This window comes from Ursus americanus, chromosome 2 (assembly GCF_024610735.1).
Source record: "Ursus americanus isolate L20-20 chromosome 2, mUrsAme1.1.p, whole genome shotgun sequence".
Lineage (NCBI taxonomy): Eukaryota > Metazoa > Chordata > Mammalia > Carnivora > Ursidae > Ursus > Ursus americanus.
The window spans coordinates 95,825,037-95,846,370 of record NC_142128.1 but is presented as its reverse complement, the minus strand read 5'-3'; the positions used below and the strand labels follow the sequence as shown (position 1 = coordinate 95,846,370).

The 21,334-nt window shown below is 43.1% G+C and overlaps 2 protein-coding genes across 3 annotated transcripts in view; both read right to left on the bottom strand.

The window, feature by feature from the left end:
* Nucleotides 1-14,895, bottom strand: part of F5 (coagulation factor V) — a 70,213-nt gene extending 55,318 nt beyond the window's left edge. The window contains exons 1-3 of one of the 2 annotated variants that reach the window (XM_045797608.2): nucleotides 14,592-14,895; nucleotides 11,803-11,885; nucleotides 4,263-4,385 (exon numbers count right to left, since the gene is read on the bottom strand). In XM_045797608.2, the coding sequence (XP_045653564.2) occupies nucleotides 4,263-4,385; nucleotides 11,803-11,885; nucleotides 14,592-14,749 (364 nt within the window). In that variant the 5' untranslated portion in view covers nucleotides 14,750-14,895. Of the gene's footprint in view, nucleotides 1-2,229; nucleotides 2,319-4,262; nucleotides 4,389-11,802; nucleotides 11,886-14,591 lie in introns of those variants that run through there. The other variant, XM_045797614.2, reaches the window with a different exon arrangement.
* A 1,636-nt stretch (nucleotides 14,896-16,531) lies between these two features.
* SELP (selectin P) overlaps nucleotides 16,532-21,334 on the bottom strand; it is a 39,253-nt gene continuing 34,450 nt past the window's right edge. The window contains exons 15-17 of the mRNA XM_045797648.2: nucleotides 19,944-19,974; nucleotides 18,285-18,340; nucleotides 16,532-17,668 (exon numbers count right to left, since the gene is read on the bottom strand). Of these exons, the coding sequence (XP_045653604.2) occupies nucleotides 18,286-18,340; nucleotides 19,944-19,974 (86 nt within the window). The 3' untranslated portion in view covers nucleotides 16,532-17,668; nucleotide 18,285. The remainder of the gene's footprint in view (nucleotides 17,669-18,284; nucleotides 18,341-19,943; nucleotides 19,975-21,334) is intronic.

Below are 21,334 nucleotides of genomic sequence, written 5' to 3'. Positions count from 1 at the left end.
TGGAAAAACCCAAAAGACTAAGTTTTCATATGGAAAATTTGGCAACACCAGATGCAAAAAACAATCTCTGATGGAAAATGCACTTTATCTATGATCTATCTATCTATCATCTATCTATCTATCTATCTATCTATCTATCTATCTATCTATCTATCTATCATGTATCTATCATCTATCATCTATCTATCTATCTATCTATCTATCTATCTATCTATCTATCTATCTATCTATCATCTATCATCTATCTATCTATCATCTATCTATCTATCTATCTACCTATCTATCTATCATCTATCTATCTATCATCTATCTATCTATCTATCTATCTATCTATCTATCTATCTATCATTTCTGTTCAGAGTTGGCTTACTAGCAGACAGCTGAATATTATAAAATGAATTTTGTGATAAAATGCTCAGAATGCAACTCACACATTTAAGGATGATATAAAGCAAATAGAGGAATAATATTAAGATTCACTCTGAAACAAACTTCTAAAGTTAATGACCAAAGCAGCTACAGAAATCTTACTGAAGAACGAAATTTGCTTGAAGGTGCATCATTACAAACAGTTCAGCGCATGCAACCTACAGTTTCTGAAATGTAAGCCTCAAATCGAAACGGTTAGTGATACGAAGTGTTTAAGTGATTAAGTATAGCTACAGATATTTTATTTCCTGGTTTAAAAATATATTCCTATGCCTCAAGGAAATGTCCTTGTGAGCATTTTTACAAATTGCCATTTGTCCAACCTGTCAAATGGGTTGCTCATCCCCCCACTGTGTACTACGAGGCTTCTCCCAGGCAGGCCTGGGAGGGGTGCAAGCGGGAGTGGCTTGGCAACACCAAGCTACAACCGGGCATTTATGTCACGTGCCGCCAATTTATGGATGAAAGGCCAGCATGAGACTTCCACACTGAGTAGCATCTTTCCTGGCCAGAACTCAGATTTCCAACCATCAACTAACTAAAGCATAGCCAAGAATTTAAAAAAAAGCAACAGGACTTCTGGGCAACCAAAATAGATATTAAAAAACAAACAACTACCCATGAATGAAAGCTTAGGGTCTTTACCCACAGACAGGGTCTTTACCATAGACGATAATGGAGACGTTCGTTTCGAGTCTGTTTACTTAGACTGCACATCATTCTAACATTTGTGGGTGTTTGTACAATCTCACAGTAGATAAGAAGTAATGGTTTAGGAAGAGATTAGAGGTTTACTTCTCATCCTCTGTTTTAAAGAGTCTGGGGAAATATAACATGTATCTGAAGTGATTAAAAAATATCTTAGACACTTAAAGAAGTAAACCCCAAACTATCTGGGAAATGTAATGATTCAAAATGACTCATTCCTCTGTGCTCTGGAGAGCTGAGATTTTCTGTGCAGCTTTAGTTCATTTTGACATCTCAATTCTATGAGAGAATTTTATCTCATTCAAGTATAAATACAATGATGAACACTAGCCAAGGCCAAGGACTTCCTTCAATCCAAGCTACTGAAGACAAATTTTAACGCCTGCGCCATCAAGAGCCATGAAATAACCACACCAACAGCAGCTAACATTGTCATGTATCAACCATGTACCAAGAACTTCACATATATTATGACTTATCCCTGCAATAACCTTCGATGGGAGGGATTGCTATGCCCATTTCACGGATGTAAAAACTAAAGGTCAGTGGTATAGAAAATTGCCCCAAATTGCCCAAATTGAAAGCCAGGTCATTCTGGCTCTAAAGCCAGCATTCTTTCCATGGCAATCTTTTCCTTCTAGCTGATGAGAGTAGGTCTCCAAATCCTTGGTGGGGCTCAAGGATAAATGCCCAGAGAAGTAGGATTGCTGTCAAGGTTGGATCATTGATTGGTTAGAGCAAGCAGCCGTCGGGGCAAGGGTTGAGTCCTGCCTTAGGCCTACTGTATTGTCTCAATCTCCCACCACCCATCTCTCAAATACCTACCTCTGCAGAAAAGGAATCTGGATTCTCATGTACTGGCTCAGTATGTGGTTAATTGAATTCCATGCTGCCCCAAATAGTTCAAACCGTAGAGGACAGCCATGGGCCATGGTGAGTGTCAGGCAAGAAGAAGATGCTTTATTTTAACACAGAGCACACGCTAAAATGAACAGAAGGCTTGTCTTTTACCACACAGGGCGTTCTATCTTAAACAGGATTTGCATCTCATTTCCAAATAAAATTTCACTTTCTCCACCAATCTGTATTTACCTTTCTCAGATTTAGGCGACCACGGGCAATAATCAGGTGACCAGTGGAAGTGGTGGGAGCATCTTAAACAGTTGTTCATAGATGACTGGCTGTGGGGGAGTGCAGGAACAGGTAAACAATAAAGGAAGGGGGACAATGTTGCAAGGTTCGTTTCCTGTGCAAACAGCCCAGCTGGAATACAAAGTCCATGAACCTTACCTCCTCCCACATTTGCAATGGAAACTGGATGTGACATTCTGGGCGTTCTTCCCTCTGGTATTACATTGATGTAGTTGCCTGGAAGCCTCATAAGTAGGTTAAATGGTTGTTTCTATGCCACTGTATGATTTCAGGAACATAGGAGAGACACCTGCGCATGCTTCCTCACTCAAAGTCTTGCCAAATTGGCCCTTAAAGATGGCTGAAATTTCAGTTAATGCTTCATTGTTTTTCCTCAAGCCAAAGATTAAGTGCTAATGCAAATACTCCTGGGAAGGGTAGCTCATTAACCTATTATCAGTCATCTATACCTTAGCTGGAATGAGTCTGACTACTAATTTACACAAGAAATAATAAATGCAAAAATCACTTTGTAATCCATAAATTATCAGATAAATATGAAATTATCTGAACACACTTAAAAATTTTAATAGATGTAACTTAATTTGAATACATTTTGACTGAAGAATCAACTTCAGCATCATGTCTAAAATCTATTAAGCATTTATTCTATGCTAGGCATTATCCAAAGATTTCATGACAACAAACTGATATGAGGTAGTATGATTCTTATTCTCATGTTACAGATGAAAGAGATGAGGCACAGAGACGTTAAGTAACTTTCTAAAAGTCACACAGCTAATAAGTGTAAACCAGGATTTGCACCACGCAGTCTACTTCCAGAACCTGCATTGTAAACCACTTTCCTACTCAACTGCCCCCTTTGAAGGTATGATGGCTGGAACATATGGGAGGAAGAAGATTTGTGAGTCATGAAAGGTCTGAAGTTATTTAAAACTGTTATTACACTAATATCTATTACAATATGGATACAATTTTCTTGTATCAGCTCCTAAGAGAACACCACTGTGCTTGCTGTGCTCTGAACATCAGCATCATGGAAATAATGAGAACGATGTCAACAACAGTACTTACTCTCACGTGGCTGATGTCACTTTTGTCACCTTCATCTTTGTGATCTTTGCCATTGTTGTTATCGTCATCATTGTGTTTATTGAGGGCTTACCATGTTCCAGGAATCATATTTTATATACTTCCTAAACAGTCTCATTTTCATCCTCAAAGCAATCTTACGTGGTGGGTATAACCGTTCACATTTTATAGATGAAAAGACTGAAGCTCAGAGATGTTAAGCTTATAGAACCAGAGGCGATTTGCCTTCAAAGCTTATGTTCTTAACCATTTCACTTTGTCCAAAATGGTAATAACATTTCTACCACCACCACCACCACCAAATACTGCTTATTAAGTGTGTGTTATGTGTCAGGCTAGCCCTCTGTCAGGCTGGTCCTATGTCACTATTTCAAAGTACGGCTCGTGGGCTATGTCCAGTCAGCTGTTTTTGTAAATAAAGTTTTACCGGGACACAGCCAGACTCATTCACTTACACATTGTTTGTGATGATGTTTGTACGAAAAGGTAGAGTTTAGTAGTTACAACAGAGATCCTGAAGCCAGCCATACTTACTATCTGGCTTCTCACAGAGAAGTTCAAGGACCCCCCTGCTTTAAACCACTTTGCAACACGTATGCCTTATTGTTCTCATGTTACAGATGAATATATTGGAATTCAGAAAGATTAGGCAATTTGCCCACCCAACTGTTAAAGAGCAAGAACCTAGTGAAAACCTGAGGTCTAGGTGACTCCAGAATTTGTTCACTTTCCTCTCTGCAACTTACAAAGGCAACGTCCGTAATTACCAGTTGAAGGAAAGATTTCTCTAACATGTGGTTAACAATCGGACTTTTAATGTCTGACACTGGTTTTAGAGTTGTACATTTTCTGCTGCCAGAGGGATATTCAATTACTCTTACCTTCTGAGAATTTACTGTATTTAATTCCTTGAGGGTGGATGCTTATGGGCTTGTCTGCCTTATTCTTGAAGTGAACTTTCACAATGTCTCCAACTTCAGCATATAAAGTAGGCCCAAGAAGTCCTGCGGAAACAAGGATTTATAATATACCTGTGTTCAGGACTACCAAAGACAGCTGCTAAGCATGGAGACACGCAGAGGACCCCACGCATGAAGGCTGTCATCCCTCCTGGTCCTGAGGCCAGCCTGCTTGTCTTCAATCTAGAAGGTTCTGCCAGCTCATTGTCTCTACATTGCCTGCAGTCAATCAGGATGGGAAGATAGGTATGCTTGGCTTGGGCCCAAAGCAAGTCAAGAGAGAGAAGGAATAGTTCTGACCGCAGCTACCCCATCCTGACCCCTGTCATTTCTTGGAGATTACTGTCTTTGATCAAGAAAAGAAAGCTGTTCATTTTCAGTTGTACAGGGTGATGTGAGGGAAGGTGACTGGTTCTGTTAGGTCTCCCTGAGGTGGGACATCTCAGAGACCTCAATAAGATGAGGGAGAAAATCACAGGGTACTCTGGCCCCAAGGTGAGTTCAGAGTCCCTAAGGCAGGAGTGAGCTTGATGTGTCCAAATAACAGTAAGAAAAACAGTGCAGGCTGAGTGAGAAGAGATGAGGGAGGGGGCGGATCATGGGAGGCTTTACGGGCCTTGGTAAGGACTTGGGATTATCTTCTAAATGAAACTGGAAATCACTGGGGCTTTGTGGAGCAGACAGACATAGTTTTAAAAGTTCATTCTGGGGGGAAAAAAAAGCGCATCCTAGCTGCTGTCTGTGAAGTGACGGGAGCGGAAACGGGAGTGGGTGGTACACACGAACCAGCGTGCGTGGCAGGGAAGTCGTGAGAAAAGGCTGGATTCTGGAACGTCGAAGGCAGAGCCGGCTGGATTTGCTGATGGATTGGATGTGACATGTGCAAGAGGGAAGTCAAGGACGATCCTGAGGTTTTTTATCTGAGCAACCGCGTAAACAACATCACCGGTTACATCCATGCAGAGCACAGTGGGACGACAGGTGACAGGTGCAGAAATCAAGAGTGAGGTTTCACTGACTACATGACAGCTGTGCTGAGTCCTGGGGTCACATGGATAGATAAGACATTGTCCCTGGCCTCAAAGAGCTCGCAAGCGGGTTTGGGGATAAACACATGGTAGGAGCTACCACTGAGATGTGGGCAAAGTCCTGTAGGAGCAGAGAGGATGAAGGACCAGTGCCGTCTGAGGAGTCAGGGGAGGAGGTGATATTTGAGTCGGACCTTGGAAGAATCACAAATGAGAATTTCCCAAAATGTAGCCCTTGGATTCTCTGCATGAGAATCCCATGGGGTCTGACTAAAAGGCAGATTCCTATCTCAGCCCCAAAGAATCGAGTTTCTGGAGGTGGAGTTTGGGAGCACACTTTTAACATGTGCTCCTGAGCAATTCTGATGTCTCTTCAAGCTTGAGAACCTGTCGCCAGAAGTTCTATTTCAGACAAGTGACAAGAGTTGACTGCGCTCACTTCCCAGCCATCTGTAAGTTCTGTGGGGTTGGCTTCTCCCCAGCAGGGATCACAGGAGCCTGAGAAGGAAGGTACAGCAGTCGCGGAGTTCAACCGGCATTTGTTTGCAGGGCCAATGATCATGTTAATAGGGCCCCCACTTACTGTCTGCTTAACACACTCGAGCACCGTGAGTCCTTACCTTTGCCCTCCCCGCAAACCTTTAAGGTAGGTATTAACATCCTCATGTTACAGATGAGGACCTGAGCCTCAGAGAGTTAAACATCTCGCCCAATACTATATCGCTAACTAGAGGCAGCTCATCTGTCCGACTCTAGATCCTGAGCCTTAAGCACCTTTTTTATATTCCACCCCTACCCTGGGTCTATTCACTCACTCAATATTCACTGAGTGCCCACATGGTCCTAGGTGTAAGAACTGTCATGGTAAGTAAAATAGATGCCTTCACAGAGCTTACAAAAAAGTAAGAAAGACAGATTTTAACAAACAATCACACAAACATTTAATTATAAACCGTGGAAAGCATTATGAGAGAAAAGCACGGGATACTCTGAAGAGCATTGACAGAGGGATCTCATCTAATCTTGGAGGCAGGGAGGGAATCAGGGTTGGGAAATACTTCCTTGAGGAAGCAATGCTGTGACTGAAGTCCAAAGGCAAAGAGGCAAAGGCACAGGCAGGGGCATTCCAGGGAGTGGGATGAACACGTGCAAAGGGCCTGTGGCACCAGAAATCTTGGCCTATTCAGAAAACTGACAGATCACCACAACGAAGGTAAAGTTTAACAAGTCAGAGAGAGAGGCAGAGGTGAGGCTGAAGGCATGCTCAGAGGCCCTGTCATGTAGGGCCTTCTACGTCTTTTCAAGTTTTGCCTCTAAGTGTATCTGGAAGCCAATAAAGAGTTTTTAGCAGGGGTGAGACATGGATCAGATTTGGGGTTTTAAATGTCTGGGTGCCTTGGTGAAGGATGAGCTGGGGAGAACTCAGAGTGGATGCTGAGAGAACAGATAGAAGGCTCCGGGGGATGATGTTGGTCACTTGGTGTAAGGTGATGGTAGTGGAGGTGATGAGAACATACTAGAGACCTATTAGGAGATCAAACTGTCAGGACTTGATGGATGGGATAAGAGTGGAGGGTGAGGGAGACCAAGTTGGCTGCTAATGTTCAGGCTGGGGGAGCTGGGTGCACGAGAGCACCATTCTCTGAAATGAGGACACTGTTGGGTTTTGTTTGGTAGACATAGTAGGCAGAATAATGCCCCCCCAATGATGTCCACATCTTAACTCCTGGGACCTGTGAATATGTTACCTGGGATGGCCAAAGGGGCTCTGCAGGTGTGACCAAGGTAAGGGTTTTGAAATGGGAGTTTTCTAGATGATTATCCAGGAGGGCCCAGCGTAATCAAGGGTTCTTATAAATGGGATGCAGGAGAACTGAATTCACAATTGGAAGACACAACCCTCCTGGATCTAAAGATGGAGGAAGGGATGGGGCGCCTGGGTGGCACAGCGGTTAAGCGCCTGCCTTCAGCTCAGGGCGTGATCCTGGCGTTATGGGATCGAACCCCATATCAGGCTCTTCTGCTATGAGCCTGCTTCTTCCTCTCCCACTCCCCCTGCTTGTGTTCCCTCTCTCACTGGCTGTCTCTATCTCTGTCGAATAAATAAATAAAGTCTTTTAAAAAAAATAAAATAAAATAAAGATGGAGGAAGGGGCCATGAACCCACAAATGTAGGCTGCTTGTAGTACCTGGAAAAGGCAGGGAGACGATTCTCCCCCATAGGGGGAGAGCTCTGTCAACACCTTGATTTTACCCCAGTGAGACTTATTTTGGACTTCTGACCTCAAGAACTATAAGATAATAAATTCGTGTTGTTCTAAGCTATGAGGTTTGTGGCAATTTGTTACCTATTGGCAATGGGAAAACAGGATCTCTGAGACAGAAGCCCTCTTTCCCTACTTCTGTCTTTCTACCCGCAGTTTTCTTATTCCTTTCACTGAACTTCCGGTACTAGAGTTTATGCTGATCTTGTGCCTGAAGATTTTGTTTGCTTTTGTGTTAGCTCTGCACAGGACTGTGGAGGCCACATGGTTCAATCCTCATTTTAGAGATACTTACAAAGCCTGGGATGTGGGGGCAGGGAGGACGGCTTGCTCAGGGTCAGTCAGTCATTGGGTGGCACTGCTGGGGTTAGAACTCAGGTCTCTGGACTCTTGAACCAAAGCTGCTCTACCACCGTGCTCAGAGCAGGTTCAGAACCACCCCCCTTCCTGAAATAGTTCCAATGTCTACACCATTTTTGACTCCTGACCACATCGGGCTGCACTAGCGGACCTCGCTCTTCTGGCTGCTACCCTTGGTCTTAGCTCCCGATGGAAGCCCCCACTGGCTAGTCCCACCTGCCGGGGATGCCCAAGAGCCCAAAAGAGCGCTAACCAAGGTGCCACAGTGTGCACTGCGTTTTGTTGCCATGGTTGCCTTGCTTGGGTGATTTGTTTGTTGGCATCACATGGCTACAAATGGCCGGTGCCCAGGCTAAGTCTCCTAAGTTATTTAACCTAATAAGACCTCTTGCTGCAATGAATGGTTTGGAGTATTTACTTGCCTCCCTTTCTGTTTCTTCGGAATTAAGGCAAAACAAAGGGATGTTTTCATAAATGCAAACCAAATACCTTCCCGCGTGTGGGCAAACACATGCTCGAATGTTGGCTGAGCCGCTGGTTAGCTCCTCCGCCAGCCAGATGGCCTGGGACCCAGCACTGAAGGGGGGGAAGGAGTCGCCTGTCTTGCGGCCCCAGGAAGGCAGCACAGCATGTACCCAATTTCATGCAGTTTTGGAGTTGAAAAGGACAACGTGAAGTCAGCTAATCCAATCCCCTGCGCTCAGGTGAATAACGCATTACAGAAAACAGGGAAGCCCATTGTTGCTGCTAGTTTAAAACCCCTACAGGAGCAAACATTTCATAACCTTCCTTGAAAAAATTCAGAGTCGACACTAGCCATTTTAAAGCCCCAGACAGGATTCCTGGTAGAAGCCCAGCGCCTCCACCTGTCCACATGTCCGCAAACCTTACTGGATGGACACCTTCAGACCTCATCCTACAGCCTCGCCCCCACCCACAATTACAGTGACTTCGGGGCTCATGCTGCAGAAGTGTCACGTGACTCATTCGTTCAGGGTTCAGCTAGAATCACACCCGCCAGACTGGCAGAGCAGGAAATAGGGGAAAGGTGCCAATGACCTGGAGCCAGGCTGGGAATGGGGCAGGTCACATAGTCAATGGCAGTGTTTAAACCTGGAGCTTCATAGGCTTTACCCCAGATTTGCCTCGCTGTATCAACTACTGTAGGGATACAAAGATGAATAAAATACTACCCTTGCCTTTCAGGGATTCATGGTTAATTAAGTAACTTCGCGAGTTCAGGAAGAAGCTGCTTAAAAATGGTGTTACAATGTCTCGGAGTTCACATGAAACAAATGTGCTATGAGAGACACAGGGGTCAAAAGAAAGGTGGTGTTTTAAATGCACAGGGCTTAAGCATAAATGAATGATCAAGGTCTACTTCTAATTAATGAGGTTGCATCAGGAAATTTCTACAAAAGCTAAACATCTCAAAGGATTTTTTAAAAAGATTTTATTTATTTATTTGATAGAGAGAGAGCACAGCAGGGGGAGCAGCAGGAAGAGGGAGAAGCAGGCTCCCCGCTGAGCAAGGAGCCTGACCTGGGCCTCCTTCCCAGGACCCTGGGATCATGACCTGAGCCGAAGGCAGATGCTTCACCCACTGAGCCACCTAGGCGCACCATCTCAAAGGATTTTGATCACAGTATCTCCTCTCCCAAAACTATCAATGACTCCTGCTCAGAAGATAATCTCCAGCCTGGCACTGGCCTTTCTATCACTTACGGTACTCAGCACAGTGGCTTACGGGGCCCAGACATTCAAATTCACTTAACTTGCCAAAAGCCACACAGGTAAGTCTCGAAACACCTGTCCAATTCCGCTTTTTCCCAGGCCTAATGAATATGTTTCCCAGCTCATTTTCCCTTTACCCACCTAGCGTTTAATTTAATTAAGTATTTCTTAAGTATAGCTATGAAATTAAAGAGACTCTGTGACTGAGGACAGGAGATCCCTCAACTTTCTGCCCGCAATTACAAACTCGATTTTAGTAGTAACCTTACTGTCTGTTGCCTTGTCGGCCTCCGTGAAGGTAGCATCTCTTCCTCCTCAAGCTAGTGCAGCCCAAGCTTTGAATCGCATCACTTCCTATTTCTTCTAAGTCTGTCTCCAGACATTATTCTCCCTCAGATGTCATTACCCTCCCCCTTTCTACTGGATATTTTAAGTCACTGTATTCTTGTTTGTAAAAGTCCAAAATATACTTGGACCCCCCTCATTCCCTTCCAGAACTACCCTGTCTCTCCTTCCATGTAGAGTCAAGTTTCGGGAAAGAGTTGTCTATAAGTTCCTCCTGTTCCCATTTTCCTCCTTCACTTCCAAGGGAAGTGGTGCTGGGGAAAGCAGGAAAGAGAGTTTCAAGAGGGAGATCACTAAATGTCCTCGTAGTCTCAAGTGGGAAAAGAACTGGAAAGAAACCATTGGTTCTGGCATCTCAGAGTCTTGGGTGTCCTTTCCTGAGAGTAATTTTAGTGGACTTACATTAGAGAGGATCAGGGAGGAAATGTATGGAGGGGAAACATTACAGAGAATGGAGTGGACGACTGATATAGGGAAATGGCGCTGAAGGAAAGGTGAGGCAGAGTCAGGGGGGATTTTCTTCTAGATAAGGGCTGACCGCAACAGAGCTGTGTTTTGTTTTATTGTTGTTGAGTTTTGACAGAAGGGAAGGCTCTAACCAAAGGAAGACTGAAGATCAAGGGAGATCAGAGGAGGCAGGACGAAACAGTTTGCACAGAGAAGTAGAAGGATGAGTCTGGGAAAGTGGACTAGCCTTCACTTGATTAGTACGGAAGGATGAGTGAATTACTGACCAGAGGACCCAATGGAGGAAGTTCTCTCTTAATGGCCTCTACCATTCCTGTGAAATATGATACCTATTTAAGAACCCCAAAACCCATGCAACCTACTTTCTTTGATTAAGGAAGAGATGAGGAAAGGGGTGCCTGGGTGGCTCAGTCTGTTAAGCGTCTGACTTGGGCTCAGTCATGACCTCGCAGTCCTGGGATCAGCCCCACGTTGAGCCCCACGTCAGGCTCCAGGCAGCTTCGAGTTCAGCAGGGAATCTGGTTCTCCCTCTTCCTCTTCTCCTCTCCCTCACCCTCCCATCCCCCTGCTCATGCCCTCTCTCTCTCTCTCAAATAAACAAATAAAGTCATTAAAAAAAAAGAAAAGATGAGAAAAAAGAAGAGATTTTTCTTTGAAAATGACAGCTGTTGTATACCTCACACCAAACAAAACAGGAGAAGAGATGGGAGGGACAGATGCAAAAGAACCAGCCATCTATGGTTCCTTTGAGCGAGTCTGGGGTCTGGATGGAAGCGACAGATCACTTGCTAGGGTTCATCTGCCCTTCGTGAACTAGACCGTAAGCTCCAGGAAGGCAGGATGTGGTTCCGCCTTGCCCGCCGTGGCATCCCTAGTGCCTTCGTCAATGTCCAGCCCATCGCAGGGGCTCGACAGTAGTTTGTTCCATGAATGAATAAAATTCAAACTCTTAAAAGTTTCGTTTAGCTTTTTGATCAGCGTTACAAATAGCCAGCTTCCGGAGCATGTCCCCTCATGGGCAAGAAGAGCCCTCTGGCTTAATGCTTGGCTGACACTGTTTTGAAATTCTCAAAAATATGAATCCCAGGTCCCACATTTTCGTTTTTCACTAGGCCCCACAAATTATGCAGCCCATACTGGTCAAAAACAACAAAAGCACACATTTCTAAAAAAATGTCACCAAATAGATATTTTAGATATCCAGGAATATCAAATTATCATAGAGCTTTATCTTTAAAATTAAAGAGTGCACTTCAGGCTTACCTGAGGTTTTGGATTGTGGTTTTTCTTTCTGAAAATATGGTTCATACTCTCTGTAGACAATTTTCTTAAATGAAGGATTTGAACTAGAAATCAAATACAGAAATTAATTTGAAAGTCCTATATGACATCGACATCTTAAATCACAAAACAAATGGATTTCTCATGTCCTTGGATATGTAGTAGGAATAATAGTTTTTTAACTGTATTTCAGAAACCCAAGGTTTTATAAATATGAATAAATGTGGGGTTAATAAAAATAATTATTGATCTCTTCAAAACTATTCTGTTGTAATAACCGTTCTTTCCCAAATTTAGTCTGCTTTAATTAATCCTGTTACTCGGGATCCATTTTCTAAAAAAGAACCCAAGATCTTTCTGTGAACCCAAACTTTATGCTTTAAATGACTAAAAATAGAACCAAATCCTTAATGAATAAATACATGGGCTATTTTTTTAACTTATGAATCATATACAGATTTAAATTACTGGGGAACATTATAAAGAGCCATGGATTTGGTGGACCCTATTTCTAGCTGAGAAGTGGGAGATGGCTAATGGAGTTAAAGCCCTGGGCATTCGTACTAAAAACAAACAAACCAAATGAAAAAGGGCAAGTCTTGGAAAATGTAAGTCACTTGGCCGGAGAAGAAACAATGGATAAATGGCAGAGCCAAGACTCAAAGAGGTGAGACCATTGTATTCATGGTAAAGAATTCACAGAAAGGGAGGCAGGAGAGTAGGACCCTAGAACTCGAGAGGTGAAAAAATATATGTTTTTATTTTCAATATCTATTACTACACACCTGTAAGTGTGTAGTAGAAAGTTTCCTTAGGGCAGTTTCCAAAAACATTAACTTCAGACTTCAGACAAGAAAAATAGATATATTCCACCTCTAAACGGCATTCTCCTGCTAATATTAGATGAACCGAGAGGAAAGATCTTTGCTTTGGGCTAAAATACACTTTGGCAAAGAATGGAGTGGTGTATGTTGGTCTCCTAACAGGAAGTATCATTCAGTTGTAGGTGCAGGACACTTAGCCCAAGTTCTTAGTTTAAGCAGCTAGATAGATATACAGGTTAGATTTTTCACGAGAAAGTACTAGAGGGAAATGACAGGATTTGAGGTTCAAAAATATTGACAGTTGGTCTAGGTTGTCCTTCTATGGTTTTGGCTCAATAATCGACACCAGAGGTATGACTCTTACCAGAATTCTGGAAACTCAACCAGGGTATGGGGATCAGATCACCAGTCATGGTTCCCTTTGGACTCCCCCCCCTTGTGAGTCAGGCTTTTGCCCCATGTGGTTCTGCTTCCAGTATTCTGCTTATTTTTCAGAGTTAACTACAGAAGAAAGGACGAACTCCCAAGCATGAGCACAGAGTACCCCAGCAAAGACAGCAAGCCTGTTAATGTCTGCCCATGAGCAAGAGCGATTAATGTTGGAAAGCCTATGGTTTTCTTTGGCATTTTGGCAGTTCCCTAGGGTGTGGGTGTGATCCAGATCATCAACCCCAACGACAATATTTAAAATGATTTTTTTAAAAGGATTTCTTGGGGCGTCTGGGTGGCTCAGTTGGTTAAGTGTCTGCCTTCAGCTCAGGTCATGATCTCAGGGTCCTGGGATCGAGCCCCACATCGGGCTCCCAGCTCAGCGGGGAGTCTGCTTCTCCATCTCCTTCTGCTGCTCCCCCTGCTTGTGCTCTCTCTATCTCTCTCAAATAAATAAATAAATAAATAAAATCTTCAAAAAAATAAAAAAGGATTTCTTATTATTACAAGACCAAGATAGTATGTAATACTCTCCAAAATACAAAGCAATTCTTAAAGGGGTTTAATGTTGTAGACTGCCAGAGTCTTAAAATATAACATTATTTCTTGGGAGACTGCTTTGGTTTTGTAATCATAAAAGAGGAACTTGTCTTTCACAATCATTTAAACTGTAATGCTAAGTTAAAAAAAAAAAAAACTGAGTCACACCGAGAGGTTTACCAATAAAAAATATAAAAATATAACCAACTGGAAATAGTGAGTAGGTCCTATACTTTGTTTAATTTCTGGGAAGTCTTATTTTTAGCCTTTCAATTAGGAAAAATAATTTGTAGTTCAGAAATAAGAGTTTTATTATTTAAGCCACCTTTTAGTTACATAGTGACCCTTCCAAACTCGCCAGGGTAGACTATATCCCAGGGACTAAGAATGTGAGAAAAAATTTAGAGTCACATGAACTAGAAGTAAAGCTAAAAGAAAAAAATGTTGCATGTTTATGGACTGATATAGTTTGAAAGTCATTTGTAAGAATACAACAAAATTATGGCAATTTGTTAATAGTTATTGAACAATCTGCTTAAACAAAGGACAATGTGTACATCTTTAGTTTTAGACGATGAAGTTATGTGGAGGACGGAATAAATAATATGTAACTGGAAGTTCTATAGAAATACTAGGCACTCAAACTCTGGAATGGGACTTTGCAGTAAGGGTTAGTGCCCGGTGCTTTTGAATCAATCACTATATTAAACCAACAATCAATCACACTAACAAAACGATATTAACAAACTCTTCAAACAGCATCTAGACAACCCCACGGAATATCTAATACACTCTATTATTAGAAACAAAAATAGCAATTTTGTTTGAAAAGGAACAATAAATTCTTTTTTTTTTCTTTTCCTTCTCTTTTTTGTTTTCTTTCTTTTTTTAAGCCATGAAATTGCAAAGGGAAAGCTCCCTAAAAGAAATCGTCTCTCTCGCCTGGAGAAGCCCACCCGGACGCCAGACCCGCCTCACCTCAGCGTGGTGGGCTCAGGGCGGTAGTTCCAGCTGATGCCCTGGGCAGCTACGTAGAACTGCCTTAGCCGCGCCGCTTCGGCCCCCCAGCTCCCCCAGCCTGCGCAGCTGGCGCCCAAGACCACCAGGACCCAGAGGCGCGGGCAGCCTGGGGCCATGGTTCCTTTCCTGCTCCCGGGACCCGGTCGGGCTCGCGTCCGCCTCCGATCGCCCTCGGCTCCGCAGGGTTGTCCGCCGTCCCGGCTGCAATGCGCTCCGGGAGGCTGCGGGTGGCGGTGTCCTCCTTGCCTTTGGCTCCCGCGAGTGCAGAGGCCGCTGCAGCCTCGGGCGTTCCTCCCCTCCTAGCGCCCTTCCAGGCAGGGGGTTGGCTAGGTCACCGCCCCCCCCCCCCCCCATGGCGGGAGGTAGGAGGCAGAGCAAGCAAATTAGTGAATATTTTACCGCAGGTGGAGAAAGGACAGAGATCAGAGGTGCTGGCAGGCGGCGCAGTGCCCAGGGATTCGTAAGCCACGGGCAAAAGTGTTCCCGCACTTGCACCTGCTGAGGCCACTGGGGCAGTAGCCCCTCACCACCCACCGTAAAAACTGCCAGGGCGAAGCGTACATTTGCCAGAACCTCTGCGATTCCCAATGCAACGTCACCCCATGCCCTTAACTGCATCAGTTTCCCTGCTATCTGGGGGAAAGGGGACTGTGCCGTGTTAGGAGCACAGAAACATTGTAATTTCAGGCCAGGAAGCAAGGGGATGACTACCAGAACGGGGCCTGCAGGCCTGGACCACCTTACTGATTTCCACCCATGCACAGTTCTGTGTTGATGAGGGCCAGTGGCCACAAAGGCAGCAGAGCCGACTCAGTCCCACTGACTAGCTGTGCTGGCGTGGGTAAGTGACTCAACCTCTTTAGAGCTCAGTTTTGACATCTGCACAAGGGGGTGATAAGAATCTTTTCCCGGATGCAACTGTTGGGAAGATATTGAGAGGTGTCCGATTCCTGGCAATTGGAGCCCGGAGCACATGTGTATTACTATGATTATGCTTTTCCGGACTCAGCGGCCCCCTGTGTTTCTTGGAGAATCTGCTGTTTCACACTGCCTTGAGATCTCACTTTGCTCTTGATAGAAAATCTGAGATTTACATTGTCTGAAGCATCATTGTAACTGTCCGAGATTCCCTGAATCTGCATTCCTCCAAGCTTCTGGCTTTTTTTTTTTTTTAAGATTTTATTTATTTGTCAGAGAGAGTGAGCGAGCACAAGCAGGGGGAGTGGCAGGCAGAGGGAGAGAAGCAGACTCCCCGCTGAGCAAGGAGCCTGATGAGGGACGCCATCCCAGGACCCTGGGATCATGACCTGAGCCAAAGGCAGACGCTTTATCACTGAGACACCCAGGTGCCCTCCAAGCATCTGTCTTAAAGATGGTTTGTCTCAACAGATTTGCTACATTGTAACCTGGCATCTCACATGAGGTCTCCATGACCTCAGACTCCTCCTCACTTCACTCCTCCTACACACAGTCCTGTCCGCTCCTCTGCTGACGTTACTCTGTCAACTTAGAATATCCATCTCTCCCTCTTTGCTGAACCCTGTTTCCGTTCAGAGTCCTACCTATCTCCTGAATTCTGGACTCAAATAGACTTTTTCCATTTTATGAACTACAACACTACTCCATTATGATACTCAAATTACTTTGTGGGGGTATCTATTGTTCCCGCAATTAGGCTGTAAACTGTCCCGGAGCAGAACAGTGCCTTACTCTTCTGTATCTATAATAGCAGCTGGTAAACCGTCAGCATTCCCTGGGGAAGCTTTTACAAGTTGTCGATTCTGACTCCGACACAGGGCTGATAACCATTGTCCTATGATACCCAGCCTAGTGATTGGCACAAGATAAGCACAGATGCCATCGACAGCATGTGAGAGAAACTTTTAAAAAGCAGTGTGTCCCTAAATCCCAAGTTTCCTGCCAAAGCTCTTGCAAAATTATTGTAACCCTTAGTTAGACCGTTGTACAATTTTTATTTGCATATTTACCCACGGTGTTATTCATTCTGCATGACATGTTTATTGCCTCACATTTCACAGAGACAAGACAACTGTGTTGTTCGGCTCTCTCTTTTTTGCATCAGTTCCAGATAATTACCATGTCACTTTCAACAATCTACGTATTAAACATGGGATTTAATAAATAATATCTGTTCTTCCTTGTAGGATGTTCAGGTGATGAGGATTTTTTCTGCTTCTCCGCTTTTCTGATTTGTTTTCTTCTATGATTCTGTGTGGGGGGCAGTGATACAGTACATATTTGCTGACTGATTGAAGGGTTAAGCTGTAATTGGGACAACGGTCATTGTGTATTACATTGATGTAACCAAAATGATGTACACAGATCTTATTGAACAAAAAATCAAATAACAGAGCATGGCATTTGGGAAGAATCTTTTTAATTGCCCATTTGAATTTTGGTCTTGAGGTTCTTCTGGAGAGAGTGACCCGTGGAAGGAAGGTGACATGTGCCTTCCTATCTTGATTCTTGGTCTTTTGCACTCCCTGGTGCCATCCAGAGGCCTCTCTGGAAGCCTTGCAGCAAGGGAGTAATAGGCTTCCAGCAAGCTCTGGAGACCCCAGAAGATCTGATAGAAATTCCCTCAAGTCACAGACACCACCTGGCTTCCAGCAGAGCATGCCTCCCTCCAATCCAAAAATAAAGAGGCATTTTTATTTTTCCACAGTCTGGTCTTCTGGTAAGTCAGAAGCTTCAGTCTCTGGTTAATTAGTCTTTCAAGAACGGGACAGCTGGGCAAAGCCCACAGACCCCTGCAGACACCCAGTCCTGGCTTCTGAGGCTTAAGGAAGGGGTGGAGCAGGAAGGGGTGGTGGGTGGAGAGTTTGGGCTTGTGGCACAATCCTTCTGCTGTCATCCAGAACTAATCTACAGGAAACTCCATGTCCTTTTTTTAACAAGTATTTCCAGAAAACTGCAGCAAATATGCTACAGTTGAAGTCAAGTCTGGCAGGAAGCCTGATGTTCAAAAATAGGGTCCTGTGGAGGGTGAGCGACGAGACCAGCAGGACAGGTCTCTGAAAATGAGACGAAAGAAATGAAAATAATTATATTTTCCGTAAAAGCAAGTAAGCAAGCAAGCAGGCCAGCCAGCCAGCCAGCCAGCCAGCTGGCTCTCAGCATATCTGTCCCCTGAGGATCAACATAATCTCTTTCTAGATTCCCGATATTCTGCTATCTAGGCTACTTTTCTTAGGAAACTCAACTACTCACTGAGCTTTTGGGAAGAAACAAAGTATCAGATCATTTTTGTTTCCCCACCAAGTCACATAGGGGATTGGCTCCGTAGAAGTGTGTAAAATTTTTCTAATAGTATGACTTCTGGTTATCAAGCAAGGCCATGGTGTTGTTAATACCTCCAATCAGCCATTAATGGGAATGTCATACATCCTGAAATAAGTTATATCTTATTAGAACATTTCTAGCCTGGAGGAAATGGAAATCCTCATATAAACTCTATTGTCACTCTCCTGACATATCTTGTCCCCTGCTGCCAACACAATTTCCTTCAAGGCTTAAAAACTTAATACATGCTTAAAATTTAACTCATGATTATATAATGAAACATCAAGGTTTAATATTCTTTCTCCTACTGTTCTATTTCCTTCAAAAATATCTTCATAGGTAACTTACCTTAAGGGCTCGGGTCAAATGCAGCATTTGTAAAAACTCCGTATGTTCCCAGGTGGCTAAAGAACAGAAATACAAAGATGACCTGGCATCTAGTGCTTGGTCCTTGACCACGGTCCCACACATGCTTCCTGCACAGCCCGTGGATTACCACCCCACCCTGGAATTCTGCTTTAAAAGGGAAACAAAAATAAATGCCTCAGAGATTTTTGAGATCCTCTTAGCAGCTCTGGGTAATTTGCACTGCACTTACACCCACGTGACGTTACTGTTGATGCTCTAGGTACCTGAATATTGAATGCCTGCTATGCCTCTTCTTGGGGAGAAGAAATCCTTAGAAAATACCCAGCCTTGATATTTGATCATCTGGCAACAGTTTTCAAAGAATGGTAGTACTGCCCCCTACAGGTGTTTTTTTTAATAATTTTTTTTTTATTATATTATGTTAGTCACCATACAGTACATCCCTGGTTTTTCGATGTAAAGTTCCATGATTCATTAGTTGCGTGTAACACCCAGTGCACCATGCAATACGTGGCCTCCTTACTACCCATCACCAGCCTATCCCATTCCCCCACCCCCCTCCCCTCTGAAGCCCTCAGTTTGTTTCTCAGAGTCCATAGTCTCCCATGCTTCATTCCCCCTTCTGATTATCCCCCCTTTCTTTATCCCTTTCTTCTCCTACCAATCTTCCTACTTTTTGAATTTTCATAGTGATCAAGAATTCTACTGACACTTAGTGGGAAAGGGCCAGGGGTGCTGGATATCCCAATAGGCATGGGACACAAAAGAATTATCCTACACTCCATACGGTTTTAGAATATCGACTCAATATTCCTGTAGGTGAATAATCCCTGAGCCTAGAACTTAACTGCTTTAAATATAAATAATATATATTTTGCATCTTTTAGAATACAATTGCCATGTGAGTTGAGGGAAGATTATGACAGGTTTTCCAACCCTTTACCAGAGGCATTCATCATTAAAAAAAGTCGGGTTGGTGTTGGCAACGCCTCTGATGCTGTTTGAGGCACTGATACAGTATTCCTGACTGTTGCTTTTAATGGTTGTTGACCCAAAGCTGCAAGCCTCTGATGATCTCATAGCATCCACTAGAGTGGTGCCTCAGCTTTGGCGTTTTATTTCTATTATACATCCCTTTTAAAATTTTTTATTATATTTAATTTTATATTTATTTTTGTTTATTATATCCAATAAATAATATAATATATAATCATATTATATTATATATAATATATAATTATATTATAAAATATAATACATATTTATATTATAAAATATAATATACAATATTATAAAATATAATATATAATTATAAATAAAATATATAATAAACGTATTTATTATATATAAATTTAATAAATAAATTTTAATAAATAAATTTATTAAATTTATTATATTTAATTATATATTTCCCTTTTATTTCTCCTTTACTTTATAATTAGGGCATTTACTGATTTTTAAAAACACTGTGTGTGGTTAGGATACGTTATCTGTGTATTTTACTGTAGAATTAGTAAAGGGGACATTGCAAAAGATTTGTTGCAGAAAGGGGCATTATGTATAATCATTCTGACATTATTACAGTGAATTAAAAAGTCAAACTAGACAAATTTACTCAATCATGAAACTCTGTCTTACCTTTGTGGGTTCAAGGGGCTTTCCCCGTCATCTGGAATAAGCAAGAAGACACAAATGATCAGTTGAAAAGAAACTAAAAGACTAGTAGAAGGAGAAAGGTCACTGGTGGTAGGAGTATTGGGGAAAGTTGGTGTGCTGATTTTCATATGGGTTCATTGTCAGGGGTATATTGAGAACAAGCTCTCTCTGAGAGATAGGACCCGTGTTGGGCTAAATTAACATTTTACAGTATTTAATCCAGAGTCTTCTCATCTTTCTTCTCTTTCCATTCAGTGACAACCTCTTCTTTTTCCTCTGGTCCCTGCCTTCAACGTCTTGGCTATTTTCGTTTGTTGTTGATATTGAGATCATTGGTTCTAGAAACACATTACTTTGGCACTTGAGGCCCCTCTATCGTTGCAACCTGTGTCACACACCCCCAGCCACCAGTTGGGCAAGTTAATCACTCACACAAATCCATGCAACTTAACAAGGGCTGCTTTCCTCCTCTGGTAACATAGATGATCACGACTTCCTACCTTAACCCAAACAACGGACTCAGAGAGAGGAAACTTTAAATATGGCAGCAGGCCTGTCAATCCTCCCATGGATAGATTAAAGGGGAACAGTGTCTCATGGCTAAATAAATTTAGAGAATATTAGATCAAATGAAGATGGACAAGTATATTTATTACAGGGCATTATTCAGCCTTCAAGGTGATAATGAAGGTGCATTTTGAATTTGCAGGACACGTATGCAGCATTCTCTCTTTATTTGACCACAGAATCTTAGGTTAAAATCACCTTGGGACAGGTCAAGGAAAAATTCCCTGTCCTCACAAATGAGTTTATTTATTATTAAAGATTTGGAGGATGGGTGGCCGCTGGTCCTTCTTCATGGTCTGGAGGGTTCTCTAGCCATGTCTCAAAACTGAAGAAAGAGCTTGGGGGAAATGCAGGAATAGTGTGATTCCTACATGGTTATGGAGAGTAGGATCTAGGTGGTTCGGAGCGCCTGCCTCTGCCCTCTGGATGTGGTTAAATAAACACAAATGTTACACAGAAGGACTGGCTGTAGCTCTTTAAGCAGAGTGTCATACTTTGTCCTTTGTCCTACTCACCCATGCACAGGAGAGTAGATGAAGGAACTTTAGAAAACCTGGAGAGAGCTCAAAACTATGGAACAAGGGGTTCTGCCCTTGAGCAGTTAGGACTGGGTGCTGGAAGTTCTCAGTTCCATGAGAACCCCATCAGGTATAACAGCCATTCTCAGTTACCTGGATTGGAGCATTGGAGCCTTCCTGACCCCTCAGGTGGCCCCTAGTTATCTCTCATGAGAAATGATGAAGAGACACATTAGCTACGAAAAGAAGTTTCTGAGCTCATGGCTGAGCATCTGGGGCAGACAGAGA